Here is an 18280-nt window from a genome sequence, read left to right as displayed (position 1 = left end):
ACTCCCAGGCCCTTCATTTAGGGAGCGTGTTGGATTGGAGAACAGGATGGGTAGAAGATGTGAGGTTATTACTGTTTCAGACCTCAGAGCTGCTGACAGCTTCTGAGTTGCACTCTGCCCGGGTCATGCTTGACCCCATGGGGTGTGGGATATGGAACACTGGTGGCCAGTGGTTGGCAGGGAGGGGCTTCCAAGCATCACCTCTCTCCACGGCGTTCCACCAAGAGCAGAGAGCAATTCATAACTTAAGTACTTATTTATTCAGTTCAGTCCAGGTCAACTGTTTTAAAAATCCATACACAGGACAGGGGGTGTGCACACCGCATGTGGTCTCCACAGCGTCATGCATAATGAATTAATCGGGACAAGACAGGTGAGCAGTGCAGATGAGCCTCGATCTGCTCAGGCTTAGGCAGCTTTATCCTCAACAGACCTTCCTAGAAGACACTGAAATACATTCTGCCCTGGCAGTTTGTCTAAAATAGAAACGCTTGAGTTTTGAAACTTCTAGTCAGGTACTAAACGGAGACCGTGTTCCACTTTGGAAAGGGACTCAGCGTATCTGTGGGCACTTGTTTTTATGAGCACCAGGAAGGCTCTGCTCAGAGGAAAACAGGGCAAGCCCACGCTGGCTCCGGGGCAGCCTGTGGCGCCTCTCACTCACCACAGAAAGGCCACTGCACTTGGAACCCCCTTCACAGTCAGGTTAAGCCTCCAGAAACCAAATTTCTAGCCTGCAATTTGCTTCCCTCCCCTCCCCAGACTGCCCTGCTGCAGCTCCAAATGGCAGCTAATTCTCCAGTCCTGAGGGTGCCCCCCTGATCATCAGTCCCCAGGCCCACAGTCATCTCTGTTCTCACAGAAATTCAGTTTGCCCCCATGCCTCTGGGAACTAGAAAGGCTGGAGCTGGGAGAGCTCGCTGGAAGAAAGAAAAAGAAATTACAAGAACGTTATTCTCCTAATCAGTGTCGAAAACGTGATTATGTGGCATCTTTCCTACCCATGTGGCACTGTCACTGGGCACCTAGTGTCTGACCCTGATGTGGCCAGGCTAGAAAAACTCTGCCCATGGGCCAGGTGTAACAGCTGGCCCCTGGCTGACACCCAGAGTGTGCTCGCCGCAGTCTGGGGAGCTCGGCACTCTGTGGGTCTGGCACATGGGGCAGGGGCACCAAATGGCCCAGGAAGGTGGCCGAAGTGAGCCCAACAAGGCCCCTCTCAAAAGTCTGAGGCCAGAGGAAGGGGCTGCCGTCCCCTCCCGGCAGTGAGGAGGAGCCAGCCTGTCTAGTCCCTGCCAGGACACAAAGTGGCCGTCTTGCAGTGACGGTGACGTTCTTTTGCAAAGCAAACACATTACACCAGAGGAGCTTTTTCAGCAAGGCTCTGGGAGAGGAGACATGCGCTAGGGAGCAAGCAAGTCGCGACAGATGTCTGCAGAGGATGCGAGGGACACGCCCTTTGGAAGGCGCTAGGGCTCTCCTCCGGCCCAGCAAGACACGATGTCCAGGCTGCCCGTAAATGCCATGATTTGCACTGGTGATTCTCAGCATTCAGAGTTATGTGTTAACGTTCAGGTTCTCAACAGGATGTCACAGTCCCAGAAACCTCAGCCAGGCCTGCCCCCACTTCTTGGTACAGGCAACCCAGACCCCACAGAGATATCAGGCTGTGGACAGAAAAGCCGTCAGAGCATGAAGTCCAGTGACTGAAAAGGCACCACTCTGGTGGCTGCTGGCCAGTGTGGTAAATGTGGTTCTTAAAAGCGGCCCAGGGCGCAGCAGGCTCACACATAAGCTGAGCTGTAGCATGTATGTGTTCGGTCCAAGAACATGGGCTCAGGTCTATCAGACGCCCCTCAAAAACACCAGAACCTGTGCTGTGCATGGCTGCATAGAAGTGTGAGCTGGGCCTGTGCTTGCGGCCAAGGGGCCCAGGAGGGGAGCACTACACAGGGTCTCACCTTCCCTGCCATCATTATAAGCAGGACCCATGTTTGGCCAGGGCTGGCCCCTGATGCTACCACCCACAGACCAGGCCCGGCCACGGCCTTGTCTAGACAGGAAGTCCCCCGGCTGCCCCCTCCCGCTGCTGGGGACCACAGGCAGCAGGGAGGCGGGCGGGCTCAGGTGCCTGGGCGAGAGTGCCCCTGCCTTCTGCAGCCACAGCCCGGAGGGTCAGCTGGTGGCTCAGGGGACAGTCTGTGGCTGAGAGACGGAGGCCTCTGGACTTTGGGCCCTTTCCCCAGCCTGGTGGCCTCACTGGGTCAATGTGGCCAGGGATCCAGCTGGCAGGGGAGAGAGAATCTGAGCCCAGTGTGCCTCAGAGCACCCCTCAGTTAACAGCCACCTCCAGTGGGCGCCCACAGACCGGCCTCCGCCCTTGGACGGCTCCCCCAGGGCCTGACAAGTCTGACGCCTGCTGAGCACCCACCACACCTGCTGGGCCATGTGCCCTGGGCTCCTGCCTTCCTTCCCCAACCCCACGAGCCAGGCCACCCAGCTCCCTCCAGGGCAGGGAGGGAAGCACCAGGCCAAGCTGTAAGCCCGTGCCTCGTCTAATCATAGCAGGGTGGTACCATCAGATGTGCCACCCAGCTGCCACCAGCCCAGCTCAGGAGTCACGGGGCAATCCCTTCCCTGAACCCATGGTGCTGCCCCGACTCTCCAGGTCCCTGCCAGGCTCCCGGCCCCCGCTGGCCTCTCGCTCCAGGTCTCCGAGGTGACCCGTGACCACCCGGTGCTACTCGGAGCCCGGCGGCCTCCAGCCTCAGGAAGTGCCCAGGGCCAAGGACTCGTCCTTTCTTTGCCCTGAGCTCTTAGCATCAGTCTCCCGTTTAACTGAAGATTTCCATCTTACGAAGGAAAACGATCCAGGTCTTACAGCATGAAGACAGGAGTAGAACTTTGGTCTTGAACCGCCTGGCAGTGTCTCTGGTTGGCAATTTGCATGTCTGAAATTCCCCATCCCGCAAGCGAGTTCTGTTCCCTCCCGACGCGAGGCGTGGACGCTGACGCGGATGCAGCCGCGGACAAGGCATCGGCCCCGCCCAGGAGCGCGCACGCTCACACCACCTGCAGGCTGCGCTCGTGCCCATCCAGCTGCACTTTGAGCTTGTGTAGCTCCTCGATCTCGCGATTGTGCCGCTCGGTTTTGTGGCGCACCAGCGAGCGGTAGAAGTGGATGGTGAAGACCACGAAGATGAGGCCCACGGGCACCATGATGATGGTAGACACCAGGGCGGCCTGCCAGCCCGTGTGGCCCCCAGGGCCAGGTTGGGGGCCGGGCTGGTGGCGCGCGTCCACGGGCAGGAACTTGATCCAGCAGAGCAGTACTACCTCGGCCAGGAAGAGCAGGATGCCCAGCACGGTGGAGAAGCCCCAGGCCAGCTCGATGTAGGGGTGCATGCGCTCGTGCGGAGACTCGCTGATGGAGTTGAGGTTGTGGATGTTGCTCACGGCCTCCACGTTGGGCAGGATGCACGTGCTGATGAGCAGCGCGAACAGGTGCACGGCCACCAGCACTGTGGTGCACGCACTGAAGGCGATGAGCAGCGGCCGTGGGTATTGGTACTGAGTCTCCAGCTGCACCTCCACCATGGCCACCTGCAAGGCAGAGGGGGCGCTGGGTTGGGGTGCCCACAGAGCAGAGGGCGCCCTGCTCGCTGATCAAATATTTTGAACTTTACTTTTTTTTTTTTTTTGCGGTACATGGACCTCTCACTGTGTGGCCTCTCCCGTTGTGGAGCACAGGCTCCGGACGCGCCGGCTCAGCGGCCATGGCTCACGGGCTCAGCCGCTCCGCGGCATGTGGGATCCTCCCAGACAGGGGCACGAACCCACGTCCTTTGCATCGGCAGGCAGACTCTCAACCACTGCGCCACCAGGGAAGCCCTGAACTTTACTTTTTTTTTTTTTTTTTTTGCTGATTAGCGAAAGAAGATCTCATTAAGGGAAAATCTACAAAGTACAGAAGAGGCCAGAGAAGCACTGGGCAGGGCGGTGATCGCATCCTGGATGCCAAGAACGTAGGTATATTGGGGTGCCGGGCTCCAGCCCAGGGCAGAGGCCACACTTCCCTGGGAACATGCGACTTTGCTGTTGATATCAGAGCCAGGCTGCAGTGGAGCTTAGCTGCAAAACAACTGATGTTTCTCAAAAGAACAAATTTGACCTTTTAAGAGGTAAAAAGAAGTAATGATGGAGGCTCCTGATGGTCCCTGGGCTCAGAGCCATACACTGGATGGCCTCACACAAGCCACAGGGTGCCTCTCTCAGCTGAGACCAAAAGTGGGAGTGAGCAGCCACCTCTCCAAAGGCCAGGAATGGTCATATAAATGAAAACAACGGTGAGGAGGGGAAGCTGGGAAGGGGCTGGGCTGGGACAACTGAGCTGAATCAGCAGCAGCAGTCAACGGGAGCAGGAGGCCAACAGGAAATATGTAAAAAGGGTAAGTCAAGAAACAGCAATTCCCAAATGTCATTAGAGACGTGGAGGCGGAGGGGCTGCCGGAGGCTGCCTCCAGGGATGGGAACGCGGGGCTGCAGGAGTTTGTTACAAGCCCTTTGCAGTACTTAATTTTAAACTGCGCATGTGCTAACTTTGAAAAAATAAAAACCACTTTTAAATGAAAGGGAACAAAAGGCTCACAGAAGGACCCGAAGCCCCAGCTTATCTCTGTAGCAGTGAGTGTCTATTTAGGCTGGGATCTGCTCACCACAAGCCCTAAGGGGCTTTCAAAGTCCAGACTGGGCGCCAGGCTCCTGCCACGCTTCCCCAGGTCACACCCAGTCCACTCCCCTGCAGCCCACATCCCACCCCAGCTCTGTGGACCAACCCCAGTGGAGGGTTTAGTCCAGGCTCACCAAGGGCCTTCTCCCAGGCACCCAAAGGTAAGAAACCACACCCGTCAAGGAAGGGGGAACAGGGAGGCAGAGAGAAGCCAGAAGGCTTTTCCACTCACACTGTTTGTCTCCTAGAGCTGAGCCATCCCTTTTTTGTTGTTGTTGTTGGTTTGTTTTGTTTTGGGCCATGCTGCACGTCTTGTGGGATCTTAGTTCCCCGACCTGCCACCAGCCCAGCTCAGGAGTCACGGGACAATCCCGTGGGAACCCTGGGGCCACGGCAGCGAAAGTGCCAAGTCCCAACCACTGACCATTGGACCGCCAGGGAACTCCCAGAGCCATCCCTGTTTTAAAAAATTTACAAGAAAGATTTCCTAACTTCTAGCAACTACTGCCTCTTAGAGTGAGGACCTCATCCTCTCACTCCATCTTCAGTGAAGATGGAACGTTTGGTAGGTAAAAAGAAGATATGCCAGTCCTAGTGGACCACAGCTGAACAGAAACTCAGCAGTGATTATTGCTCCAAAGAGAGAGCAGCCACACTACTGAGAGGAGGGGTGGTCCTTGCTCAGTGCCCTTTTAGCCTGGGTAGGCTCTTGTGACCACAAAGGATATGGCCCAACAAAAAAGGATGTTGTAAACTCCAGAGGGTGCAGAGATGAGAAACAAAGACGATTAAAAGGCCTATGAGGAAAGTTTTGTTCAACCTCAGGAGAAAAGGCCAAAGGCCATTTTTCAGTGTATTTATGCAAAGATTTTTATGAAGGGGTCCTGGATCACTGGTTCTCTGTGTTAGGGGCAGGATAAACATGAAGAAATAAGCTTAAGGTCAGGCATAAGCACTTGCTGGAAAAAGGAACAGCTTTGCAATTCTAATTAGGGAATACATAATATGGAGAGGGAACTCTACCTACAGAACGGCCTGTTCATTTTTCCATGTCCCTGCCCTTATTCAGCTGTGGTTTCCACAGTGGACATGATACTAGCTGACGATCTGTATTCATCATTTCTTTCGCCTGGGCTGCTCTGCAGTCTGAATAATTACCTGATTTACTGGGGTCTGTGGCTTCTGAAATGTATCCCCAACGGCTTAAGGAAGCACTTGCTACAGAGGAGATACTCCATAAATACTGAAGAAATGAATTATTATAATTCATTATTATTGAATGAATAATACTATTGAATGAATAATAATGAATTATTATTATTATTATTATTCAACGGTCACTGTCCTCATTCTGCCATTAAATCTCAAAGTACTCCTCCAGAATTCACTCTTTGCTTTACAGCTTTATTCACAGGGCTTGTTTGCAAATTTTAATGAGGGGTTTTGTAGCCTTCAAACTTGGGTGAGCAGACTCCTCCCTAAATTTGGAAGTCCAAATGTTTGGAAGACTGGGGTCTCAAGGGACAGCTGCAGACGGGAAGTGATTTCCGAGACCCAGGCCCCGCACAGAAAGGAAACCATCCTACTTCATTACATCATGCAGTACTTCTCAGTTAGTTTTCCAAAGTTAAAAAATATAATAATAAATATAGGCCAGAAAAATTTAATGCAGTACATGCATAGTATTACTACGCATTATATCCTACTGTGAGGGTAGAAAACAAGATCTAATTTTAATGGTGACGTCTAAACTTCTCTTGCTATTTCTTAAAGTTAAGCTTGAGAAAATATTCCTCTTTTAATGTGATGGAAGAAAATGATTTTGAGCCAAAGTTATGTCCCATATGATTGTACACTTTTGTAATTACGTTTTAAGCAATAAAATGCAAGACCTAAATAAGCCTTTGCTCTGAACTACAGACCTAAACCCAAATTGACTGCCCTCTAAATGTGGTGACCTCTGCCCTGCCCTGTATGAAGCCACGCCCCGACTACATGAGGTCTCATTTTTCCACGGGTGACCAGTGCCGATGACGGGTAGGCCCTTGTCATGGGAGTGGCCGCACTGGCTCGCTCGGACAGCTTTTTATTTTCTGCGTATCCATTGGACAGCTGAGGCTCTGGGATATGGAAAAACAATTGTTTTTACATTAAAAAAAAAAAAAGGCTTCCAGCCCAATAGGACCTCTGAGCAGACAACAGAGAAAGAAAAGGAGGGGCGGCCGCAGTTCTCGCTGGGAATCCGGAATCCTGACATCCCCCCTCTCTGGGACAATCCCCTGAAGGGATGAAGGTCTGCAGGCTTTGAAGTCAACAGGGGATGTGGCCCTTTTTCAGGGCCCGTGGTTTTTCCCCAGACAGACTCTTGTCCTGGGGGATGACTCAGAAGGAAAGCACAGCCGGGCAGCCGGGTGTCAGGCCAGAGGCTCTGCTTTGTCACCCCAGAGACCACATTCAGGGAGCATCTGCGTCCCCAGCTGGGCTAAACTAAGCAAACGCAACCCATGCCACAGTTTCTGCTCAAATTCCCAAACTCTTGGGTGGTGCCTGAGATGTGCAGATGTGGGGACTTTTCCCCAGGAAACCTTGTACCCTGAAGCTATTTTAGTTACCCCACTAACTTCCCTGCCAAGTAAATACGGTATGTGAATGTGAGAGTGGGCTTTCTGGGGGCTCTGGGGCTTGGGGACTCCCCTGGATACCCCAGGCCACCCCCCCAGTTGCCAGAGCAGTCCCCTTGGAGGAGGTGGGACCTGGGCAGAGACTTGCTAATGGTCCATCCTGGCTGTCAGCAGGGCCCGGAGGGAGTGCTTTGCTCCCTGAAGCATCACAGGATTTCAATTAGCAAAAGCCCACTTCACAGGCTGTGTTTCCCACCATGTGTTTCCACTCACCATGGCAAAGCCCGAGAGGAGGGCGGACGTCCGGCTGGAGGCCTTCAGCTTGGCCCTGCTCAGGTAGAGCTTCCTCCAGGAGAGGGCCTGCACAGAGTGGTGGTTGGAGGTGACCAGTTCCAGGTAGCTGCGGCGGACCCAGTCCCGGTAATCCATGCCCTTGTGGCCGGGCTCCGAGCAGGCGGGAGTGGAGGGGTCCACAGGTACGTTGAGCTCGGCGCTCATGGTGGGAGCCAGGCTGTGGGCGGCAGAGACACACTCAGGCATCCCAGAGGGTTCCCGGGGCCTGGAAAAGCCAGAATCCAAGTCCCTTTAACCTCCCCTGGGGGCCCACTGTATACACCCTGTGCCAGGGCCGTGGGATCCAGGGGTGCAGAAGTATGGAGCCCTGGCCTCTGAAGCAGTCCTCACACAGGAATGTGGGGACCACCTGCAGGAAAGGAGGGGCAGGGGTGCATCTCCAGGAACCATCACAGCATCCAGTGTTCCTCCACAAAGCAGGAATCTGGCCTCCCACCCCGAGCTCAGAAAGGCTCCAACTGAGTGTGGCTCTTGGGAGAATGGAATTCCAAGGTTGGCCAAAAGCACCTAAGGACTCCTCAGAGGTGCACCTATCTTCAGGGAGTAGGGAGCTGTAATATTTAGGAAGCTTTTAGGACCTAAACTTCTGGATTTGACCCTGCCATGTGAGCGTGACACCTGACCTTTCCAACCTGCTCACCTTCACCTAGGGATATCCCCACCCTACCGGGCTCTTAGACAAGAGAGTGGAACCAAAACTGCTTTCCAGTGGCCAGGTGCCAACCATGAAATCAACATTTCCAAGCAGCCGCTAACTTCTCAAATCCAACTTAGATTTTAATCAGCACAGTTCGCCCTGAAAATACCTGGTTTGTATAACTAAGGCCACATCCAGGCTGCAATGGAAACCTTTAGCAAAATGAAAAACTGAATTGGCCAATTGACGTGAGCACGGTTTTTTGTGGGGTTTTTTTGTTTTTGTTCCGAGAAATGGAGGCTGGAGACCCCTCGAGTATCCCAGTAGACATCTGGTTTGACAGTAACACACGATGAAGATCAGAAGAGCTGATCTGTCGAGATTTGTGGATTTAAACCCAAATCTCCACTAATCCAGATAGGGGATTGGCGGTCTTGCGTGGCCCAAGGGGCCGGCCCATGCAGCAGCCCGCGGGATCAGCTCGAATTAATCTGCAGGGCAGGCTTCAAGGGCACAGGCACCTCACAGCTCACTTGGCATCAGATATTAACTTGTACCTTCAAGCCCGCATAGGCCCCGTGAAAAGCCTTCTTAAGGCTACTACAAAACAGAGCAGTGTTCCCAGGTTCCAGGGAGCCTGGCTGGGGGTGGGTGGGCGGAGTAGGGGGTGTTCATCAGGGTCAGCGGCTGAGGAAATGCCCCACACTTGACCTGTCCATGCCAACCCCTAAAAGGATTCTCTGGGAAGGTCCTAGAGGCGGGTAAGGCCTCTCTCTTTTGGGGTGCCTTCCTCTTTGTCTTCCACCAGGCTGCGGAGGCTCGGCTTTTACCGGCCAATAGCGCCCCGGGAAACAGCTCTGTGCTCTTCTATTTCTGCCTGGGATGCCAATTACTAGGTCATTTACAGAAGGGCCGACTTGGGAACCTTGGTCACCCCCACCCCCCCACCCCATCCATATCTGCAGCCAGCAGCACCGCTTGCAAGCACTTCAATCACAGGAATGTCCCTTCCCTTGGGGAGAATTCAGAGAAACGTTGTTCACTAACCAATCCGTTGGCTGGCTCCAAATAATTGAGAATGGCGTCATTTGGAAATACATTTTTTTCTCTTTTTCTCCCCCTATGTATCAGAAGTGAGCCCACAGTTATGATGAAGACACTGTCCAGTGTGTGGTGGGGTGAAAGGCACAAGCTTTGCCCCCTCAGAGGATCCATCTCTCCATCCTGCATCCAATAAATGCTTCCTGAGCCCGAAGGTAAGACTGCATTTGGTACTTAAGGATCAAAGATGAAAGGTGAGGATGTCCAGGGGGGGAGTGAGATAAGGGCGGGGGGAATCTCATCCAGTGAATTAAATGCTGCTTTAGTGGAGGGGGTGTGAGGGCTGAGGGAGTGCAGGAGGGGCTGGCTGCCTCTACTCTTGACCCAGGATAGGGACAAGGACATAGGTAGTGAAGGTAGCATTGGCAAAGAGGGACCCTCCCTCAAAGACAAGACGCTGCCCACAGGGGAGCTTCTGAGAGGCAGGGCAGAAAAGCTAGCTGCAGAGGGGGTCAGGGAAACGGGGGTGGAAGGCAGGATGCAGGGAGTACAAGGAGCCTGGAAAGTATGACTGTGCTGGACTTGCTCTGGCGGTGCCCGGATGCAGGGGCTTGGACGGAGCTGGTCAGGGAACAATGCAGCCTCAGTCTGGTCTGTGTGCTCAAATGCTTGGCCGACTGGGAGGGGCAGGAGGGCCTGGTGGCCTCCAGAGGGATGTATGGGGTGAAGAAGAGGGAAGCACAGGGACCATCAATGAACGAGAGCTGAGCTCAAATTGGAAAGTGGAGAGCTTCATGGGCAGTGAGGTCTGACGGTGGCCTCTGGGCCATGGTGGCCTCTGGGCAATAGGCAGGCCAGCCTCAGCCCTGCAGATGTCCTTCGAGTGGCAGGGTTTGGGAAGGAAGGGCTGTCTGTCTGCTTGGAGCCTGGGTCTTGAGGCAGGCCTGTGGGTCCTGAAGACAGAGAAGCCACTTCCTGTAGAGGGAGCAGCCCAGACTGGATTCAGATGCATCCTCACCCTCCCAGCCCCAGCGTCCTACCCTGGGCCAGGCCTCCTCCCCCTGCCTCCCCCACTCCAGGGGCAGAGTCTGGTCCTCACACTCCAGGGCTGGGCTCAGGCAGGGGGTGGGGTGGGTCAAGATGGAGCCCTGCGTTTCTGTCAGGTAGCAGAGGCTCCAAAGGATGCTCTCCTGGCTGAACCTTGTGGGTTTTTTGGTTTTGTTTTCATATAAGGGGCAGTCAGAGAAAAGAGGTCTTGTAGCGTAACAGTGATGCTCTCTCTAAAGATTAGCTATTCTCCTTGGCAGGGCTGTTGGAAACATTTCCGGGCGGTAGGTTTTGGGGTTTGCCTGTCTTAACTTCCTTTAAACATCTGGGGCACGAGCAATGGCGAGTGCCACGCAGAAACGCCTGTTTCTGACTCTCTTTTTGTCACACCCGTGCAGGGCGGGGGCCCAGCCCCTCCTGCTCCCCTGGGTCTCCTAGAGGAGTCCGCCTGCATCCCTGTCCCTTCCCCTCAGGAAGCCCCAGCAGCCGCAGGACCCGCATTCAGCCCGCACCCGCGACCTGAGTCCTCTCGGCGCCGCACCCTGCCCGGGGAGCCCGCGGGGTTGGGGTCACCTGGCCGCCTCCCAACCCCGCAGACGTCGCGTCCCAGGCCTGCCCAGGAGGAAGCCGGTCCCCTCCCCCGTCGAGTCTCCGGGTGCAATTCCAGTCCCCCGCCAGACCCCCCGCGGCGAGCACTCACCGAGCTGCTCTGCCCGCCCAGCCCGGCTCCGGCTCGGGCTCGCGGCAGGCGGCGCTGGCGTGGCCGTGTGGCCCTGTGGCCCAGTGGCCCTGTGGCCCGGCCGGGGCGCCGAGCGCGGCCCCCACCCTCCTTCCGCCCGTCCCTCGGGGTCCCCCGGCCCCGCCCCCGCCAGCTGCCCCGCCCCCCCGCCGGCCCGCCGCAGCCGCTGCCCCGGCAACAGTGCGCTGCCGTCACGTGACCGGCCCGCGGGGGCGCTGTGGGCCACGTGACACTGCGGGCTGGCAGGGGCGGGGCTCGAGGCCCCTCCCGGAGGGGCCCCGGGGGTCCCAGCTGTGTGGATACTGCTCCCGCCAGGGCGCCAAAAACCCGCGAAAGGTTGCTCATGTCTCCTGGGCGCACCGCGGGTAGTAGTGAGCAGGGATCCGCGCCGCGGCGGCGAGGAGAGCCGGAAGCCTGGGCATCCCTCGCTCTCCCGCCCCGCCGGCCGCCCGAGCGCCCTGGCGACAGAACGGGGAGGCTGCGCTTTCTCTGCCCCCTGGGTCTGGCCAGCAAGTCCAGGTCAGGCTGAGCCCTGCTTGGCCCGAGGTGTGGGGGTCTGAGTGCCGAGTGGGAGCACGGGGTTCCAGGGTGAGCCCCAGAGAACGTCCGGGACCGGTCACTGACCCGGTGGTGGGGTGGGATCCCGTTATCAGACTGCAGGGTGTGCGGGGGTGCGGCGGGGGGCGGGGGGCGTGGGGAGAAAGGGTGTAAGGGAGGCTCTGTTCCGGGAGATGTGGGCGGCGACGCCCGAGTTTGTCGGGCGGACGGTGGCACCAGGCAGAGCGCGCCCCGGAGCTGGTCGCCCAGACTGCACCCTCACCCAAAGGCCCAGCAAGACCTGCCGGGTCCTAACCCGGGTGCAGCATGCTTGGCGCGCCGAGAGCTGTTCTCAGTGGGCAGAGCGCTGGGGGAGAAAGTGTTTCTGCGGTGCCTCTGGCTCCTTCTGTCCGAGACTGCAGGGAACCTCTCCGTGGGAATGGTGAACTCTCCGGTTTTACAACCGAGACCTTCAAACAGGAACGATCTTTCAGGGTAGTACACGTGAATATTCACTAAGAGGAGAGATGGGTTCCTATCAACCCATCGTGCCACACGGGCCCTCAGAGTACTTCCTGCGTGGCCTACATAGGATTTTTCCATCTGTCACAACAACATTGGACCGTGACACATTTATCCAAACGAAAGAAAAAAGAGAGAGAAAAATTCCACTCGTGTCAACCAGTCCAAGTTTTCTGACAATTGGAAGAGTAAACGTTAGCAGATGCCAGGGCAAATCCATTTATACTGCAAGATGCATTTTAGGGGCCAGTGCTGAGAGCCAGGATGATACCTTTTTTTTTTTTTTTTTTTTGCGGTACGCGGGCCTCTCACTGTTGTGGCCTCTCCCGTTGCGGAGCACAGGCTCCGGACGCGCAGGCTCAGCGGCCATGGCTCACAGACCCAGCCGCTCCGCGGCATGTGGGATCTTCCCGGACCGGGGCATGAACCCTTGTCCCCTGCATCGGCAGGCGGACTCTCAACCACTGCGCCACCAGGGAAGCCCAGGATGATACCTTTTAATCCAGGAGGACACTTAAGAGCAGACTAAGCCAGTTTCCCCCTGGTTAGTGCCCTAACAAAGGGCGGAGGAAAATCCCAGGGTCTGAATACCGCCCCGCTCCCATGGCTACAGGAAGGATATCACTGGATTTCAGGGAGCAAAGTCCTCAAAAAGCATAGTGTGGCTTCCACACCTCAAGCAGCTGGAAAAGTGGACTGGAAAACAGGAAGAAAACACTTGAACACTTTGTAAACGGCAGTAGTTGCCTCATAGATGAACATTCTTTCAGCAGCAGTCATTCGCTTGCATTCTCACCCTTGAACCCTGACTGCACATCCTTTAGAAAGCTTCCTAGGCCAGTTAGCCATGCCCCTACCCCCGAGCACATTTATCCAGCATGTCTGGGCAGAAGCAGAAGGTAAGTCGCAGTTACCAGGGCTTTTCAGAGCTCGTTTCCTAACCAAACCCAGAAAATGGCTTTCCCCACCCTGGAAGATTAAGGGTGGTGACTGTGCTGAAAGGAGAGAGATTTAATGATCACATTACAGTAGTTGCAAGCCCCCCTCAGGCGCCCAGGCAGTTGAGTAGGGGCTACACAGAGGCGAGGAGGTTCAGGTACAGGTCCACGGTACCAGCCCCTCAGCCGGCATGTCTGGGCTCCAGTTTGTGCTGTCATTCTCGGCAAGTCGCTTCCTCTCCCGAGGCCTCGGCTGTCCCACATTTGAAAAAGACCAACTCTGGGAGGCATATCCCAGGGGTCAGCCACCTTCTAGTTGCCTCATCCACGCGTGCCCCCTTGTTCAGTGAATGCCGTGGTCCTTGCTGTTTTCCTCTCTCCCCCAGGATGGCCTCACACCTGGTATGGACAATGTATCCAGTCCCCTGACACGGCAGTTCTGTCCCCTTGGCCATTTGCTCCTATGGCCTAGCCCTTATTATCATCACCTTCTGTAAACTCCCCCGACCATGGATCGAACCCAGGCCCCGGCATTGAAAACTCTGAGTCCTAATCACTGGACCGCCGGGGAATTCCCAGCGTGAACACTTAAATTCAAATATCCCACTTTCTGACGCTTCTTCCTCACTCAGTCCCCCATCACTCCCCTGACTCGGACACCTATTTTTCTCCCTCTCAGCTTCCTTTCAGCTTCTCCTACTGACACCTCTCCCCACTTCTCAGAGAGCTGTCATCACTTCCTTTGTTTCCTCCTCAGCCATCTGCAGTCTGCTGCCCTTTGCGCTGCTAAGTCCAGATGTCTCAGCCACTGCCCTGTCTGTCACCGGGTTCCCCTCCTTCCATCTGGAAACACTCCTTCCTTCTCTGGTGAGGCCACGGGACATTCCCCAGTGCAGACCTCTCCTCTGCCATCTGTCCACTAGATACGGCTGTTTCTCGGGGTCCTGTCTGGGTCCCTCTCTCCACATTTCTATCTGAGTGGTCTCACCCACTCCCGTTTTGCCTGAGAGCTCCCAGATCATCACCTACAACCCGGGTCTCTTCCCAGCCTGGCAGGGTGTGATCCAAGGCCCGCGAGCTTCACCAGGCCCTCAGCTGAATTCCTCATCTTTCCCTCACACACCTGCCCCACCTCCTGGTCACCTGTCCCAGGGCGAGTTCCACCACCCGCCCAGCTGGTGACTCTGTAGATCTGGTGTCAGTCCTGACTTCCCTCCTCCCCAAGTCCTGTGAATTCTCCTACCTACATGTCTCTGAAATACCCCCTCCCACCCCTGCGTCCCCCTCCTGCCCCTGCGTCCCCCTCCTCCACACACTTCTTCCTCCCCCCGTCCCCCCGTCTCTATTCTTTTTTTTTTTTTAATAAATTTATTTATTTATTTTTGGCTGTGTTGGCTCTTCGTTGCTGAGCGCGGGCTTTCTCTAGTTGCGGCCAGCGGGGGCTTTTGTTCATTGTGGTGTGCGGGCTTTTCATTGCGGTGGCTTCTCTTGCTGCAGAGCACAGGCTCTATGCGCACGGGCTTCAGTAGTTGTGACACGTGGGCTCAGTAGTTGTGGCTCACAGGCTCTAGAGCGCAGGCTCAGTAGGTGTAGCACACAGGCTTAAGTTGCTCTGCGGCATGTGGGATCTTCCCGGACCAGGGCTCGAACCCACGTCCCCTGCATTGGCAGGCGAATTCTTAATCACTGCGCCACCTGGTCTCTATTCTAACTCAGGCCGTTGTCATCCCAGGTCTGCGTTACTGAGCTACCCTCCCCTTGTCCAGAAGTCCTGGGTCCCATGCCCACGCAGCACCCTGTGCAGCACGGCACTGACCTTTGTCTCGTCTGTGTCCCTGACCGGATCTGGAGCTCCTTGAAGGTGAGGACTGTGTTGCCAAGCAAAGTGCACTTAGGAACCCTTTGGATTTAGCCCTTAGTTCTGCTCAGTAAACGTTTACTACATTCTAGGGCATAAGAAAACTGCCTGAGGACTTGCCCCAGGTTAATTTCTAAGAGTGTTCTCCTTACTGAGCTAGGTTAATATATAGTTACTGTAGCTCACTTTAGTCAAGTATGCCAAACAGTAAACATAAACTTCCAAAAGGGGAGGAGAAGAAAACATACCTATTTCCAGTGATGATGCCAAAAGAAGTGGTTCCCACACAGCTCTGCTTCCACGCAGCCTGGAAACCAGGTTTAATTACATTCCTATTTCCAAAAGTCAATAGAACGTCACTCCTCTAACACAATTTATTTTTTTCCTCAAAAGATAAATGTTGAAAACAGAGAATTCAAAATAGTGATGGTACTTTTTATGTTCCAAACCAGTGTTTCTCAAGGTATGGAGTGGGAGGGGATCCATAGTGGAATCCCCTGAGGTACCTGCTTAAAATGCCTAATTAGGGCCTGAACTGTAATGAATCAGTCTCGGGGGCATGTCTGGGGTCTGGATTTTTAAAAAATATTTATTTATTTATTTATTTGGCACCCTGGGTCTTGAGTTGCACCAGGATCTTCGTTGCAGCACGCGGGACCTTTAGTTGTGGCATGTGGGATCTAGTTCCCCATCCAGGGACCTAACCCCAGCCCCCTGCATTGGGATCGCGGAGTCTTACCCACTGGTCCACCAGGGAAGTCCCCGGGGTCTGGATTTTTTAGGTAGGCTCCTCCCCTGCTGCTACACTGCGGGCATCAAGGCAGAGAAGGTGACTAACTGTGTCTACTCGTAGGTCCTTCCTGCCGTAGGAGCAGTTTTTCAGGTGGGAACGACTTACCGGCTTGCTCCTAGTCACTGAGATTTGCTCAGTGACATTTATTGAGCACCTATTACGTCCCAAGCACTGTGATGGCGCTAGGGGTCAGAAAGGAGCGGAAGTAGCAGGTCCTCACTGTCACGAGCTCAGCTGAGTCTGGGGGTGTGCGGTCTGCTAGTATGGCGGGACCCGGGCGGGGGAACGAGTGATGGGGCCGTGGAAGAAATGAAACGGGGTGGGTGGAAAGCTGAGCCCCACGGGGGAGGAAGAGGCAGAGCCAGTGTTCCTGAGGCAGGAACTGCTTCCCGGGGTGGGGCCATGGGGAGCAAGAGGGAGGGAGGGGACCCGGCACGAGAGGGAAGCAGGCAGGGGCTGGATTGAAGGCCTTCAGCTCCTATTGTAAGTGTGAGGGAAGCCCTTGGGGAAGTAACCCAGAGGGACGGCAAGATCTGGTTTGCTTTTTTTTTTATTTTCTTTTTTGGCCACGCCACAAAGCATGTGGGATCTTAGTTCCCCGACCAGGGATTGAACCCGTGTCCCCTGCATTGGAAGTCTTAACCACTAGACTGCCAGGGAAGTTCCTGGTTTCTGCTTTTAAAAGATCACCCTGGCTGCTTTGTGGAGAACAAAGTTGGGGAGTGGGGTGTTGTCAAATTCAAGTTGTTGTGCCTGACACGTAGTGAGGCCCAAACAAACGGAAACGTCAGAGTTTGGAGCAGAGGAAGTTTAATTAGTCCAGGAGGTGCCAACCTGGCAGATGAGAGACCTAGGCTTGTCTCAGATCCATCTTGCTGGCTGGCTGAGGCACAAGGTTTTTAAAGGCGGGAAAAAAAAAAAAAAAAAGGTAAAGAGGGTCTTTGTGATTTCAGCTTCCTGATAAGACTTTAGTTGCAACCTCCTGGCCCTCATACGTCCGTCTTGTGACCCCATGTGTCACTGGTGATCAACCTGTCTGTTCCTGCAAAGCAAACTAGTAAATCGTGGTCTTGTGATCCCTTAATTTCTTTCTCAGAGAGAGCAAAAGTAATGGGTGAGGTGTTTTATTATTTACTTAGAGCCTATGTGACTGGTTAAGACTTTCAATTCCCGCTCAGACCCTGCTGTTTTCTTTAAGACTTTTGGGGCCTGCTCTTTCCTTTGTTTCTGTGTTCCCTCCCTTCCCTAATTAGTAACCGCTTGAATCTGCTCTTTGGAACTCAGGGAAAGTCTAGGAGACTAAAGCCTTTTTCTACAAACAAGAAACAGGAGACATGGAAAGGCTTTTGTATCCAGGAGGGCCCCGTAGGGTCCTGATTGACTTCAATCCCCCCTTTTCTTTGATTCTCCTCAATCTTGAGAGGAACAGGAGCAGGACGGAAAGGGTATAAAGTTTTGGGTAGAGAGGTTAATCATAAACTCGGCAGAAGAACTTGGTTTTGTGGGGAGTTGGTTTCAGTGGGGCATGAGTAGAAAGAGGCTACAGCATCCATCCAAGCTAGAGATGCTGGTGGTGTGGACCAAGGTGAACAAGACAAAAGACCATGACAGTGAGCAGGCCCAGCGAGGTGGATGGACCTGGGGAAGCGGTGAGCAAAACAGGAACCAACGAAGACCCTGACTCCTAGGTTAGGAGTTCAAGCAACTGGGTGGAAAGTGGTGCAATTCACCAAGGTGAGAAGACAGAGGAGGAACGTGCTTAGGGGGTGAAATCAAGGTTTTCTTATGCTGAGCTCACGGTGCTCATTACATATCCAAGGGGAGACATCGGGTGGGTGGCTGGGTAGACACGAGTCTGGGCTCCGAAAGGAAGTTGAAGCCAGAAACTCAGAAGACATCAGTGAAGCTAGTATTTAAAGCCACCTATTAGAAATGATCTCCTGGGACCTGAGTATTGACAATAGAAGACTGTGCTCTGGGTCACCCTAATATTCAGAGTTTGAGCGGCAGGGAAGCAAGCAAGGGAAAGGCAGAAAGCAAGCCAGGAGGCAGTGCTGTCAGGAATGCTAACAGAAGAGTGGGAAACTGAATAGAATGCCACCGAGGGGCTGGACTGGGCAAGACTAGAAGGATTTCAGTGGGGTTATGGGGAGGAAAGCTCGCAGAAGGATGAGAATGAAAGCAAACGCAGAGAACCCTGCGGGGTTTAGCCGAGAAGGGGAGGAGGTGAGTGGGGTGACAGTGGCAGGAGGGCACGGGGACAAGGGCTCCTCTTCTGTTGCTTCACAATGGGAGGCACCTGGCTGCTTGTTGCCGGGAAGGGCCCAGGAAACCCGGGATGAAGTGCTTCTGTGAAACAGTTACTGCAGGGGGCGGGGAAAGGGAGAGCCCTGGGAAGGGAGGACACGAAAAAATGCCTTTTAGAAAGTGGGAGAGTGACTCTACGAGGGTGGTATAAGATCTC

At 54.6% G+C, this 18280-nt stretch overlaps 1 protein-coding gene across 1 annotated transcript; it reads right to left on the bottom strand.

Annotated features, from left to right (window-relative positions):
- Positions 1-237: 237 nt before the first annotated feature.
- On the bottom strand, positions 238-11252 carry ORAI2 (ORAI calcium release-activated calcium modulator 2). Its single transcript, XM_081257795.1, has 3 exons — positions 11130-11252; positions 7624-7861; positions 238-3603 (listed from the first exon to the last, which is right to left on the bottom strand). Exons 2-3 carry the CDS (start codon positions 7846-7848, stop codon positions 3064-3066), a joined length of 765 nt encoding a protein of 254 aa, XP_081113921.1. The 5' UTR covers positions 7849-7861; positions 11130-11252; the 3' UTR covers positions 238-3063.
- Positions 11253-18280: the final 7028 nt, after the last annotated feature.

The sequence above is a fragment of the Mesoplodon bidens genome (assembly GCF_964165515.1).
Source record: "Mesoplodon bidens genome assembly, chromosome: 15".
In the NCBI taxonomy this organism is placed as follows: domain Eukaryota; kingdom Metazoa; phylum Chordata; class Mammalia; order Artiodactyla; family Ziphiidae; genus Mesoplodon; species Mesoplodon bidens.
Note: the sequence above shows the minus strand (reverse complement) of the source record. Positions and strands in the feature narration are given on the sequence as shown.

Coding starts and splice junctions, on each gene's coding strand:
- ORAI2 (XM_081257795.1), bottom strand. CDS start 7,848: ATGAGCGCCGAGCTCAACGTACCTGTGGACCCCTCCACTCCCGCCTGC. Junction 3,604..7,623: donor TCCTCTCGGGCTTTGCCATG/GTGAGTGGAAAC, acceptor TCTGCCTTGCAG/GTGGCCATGGTGGAGGTGCA.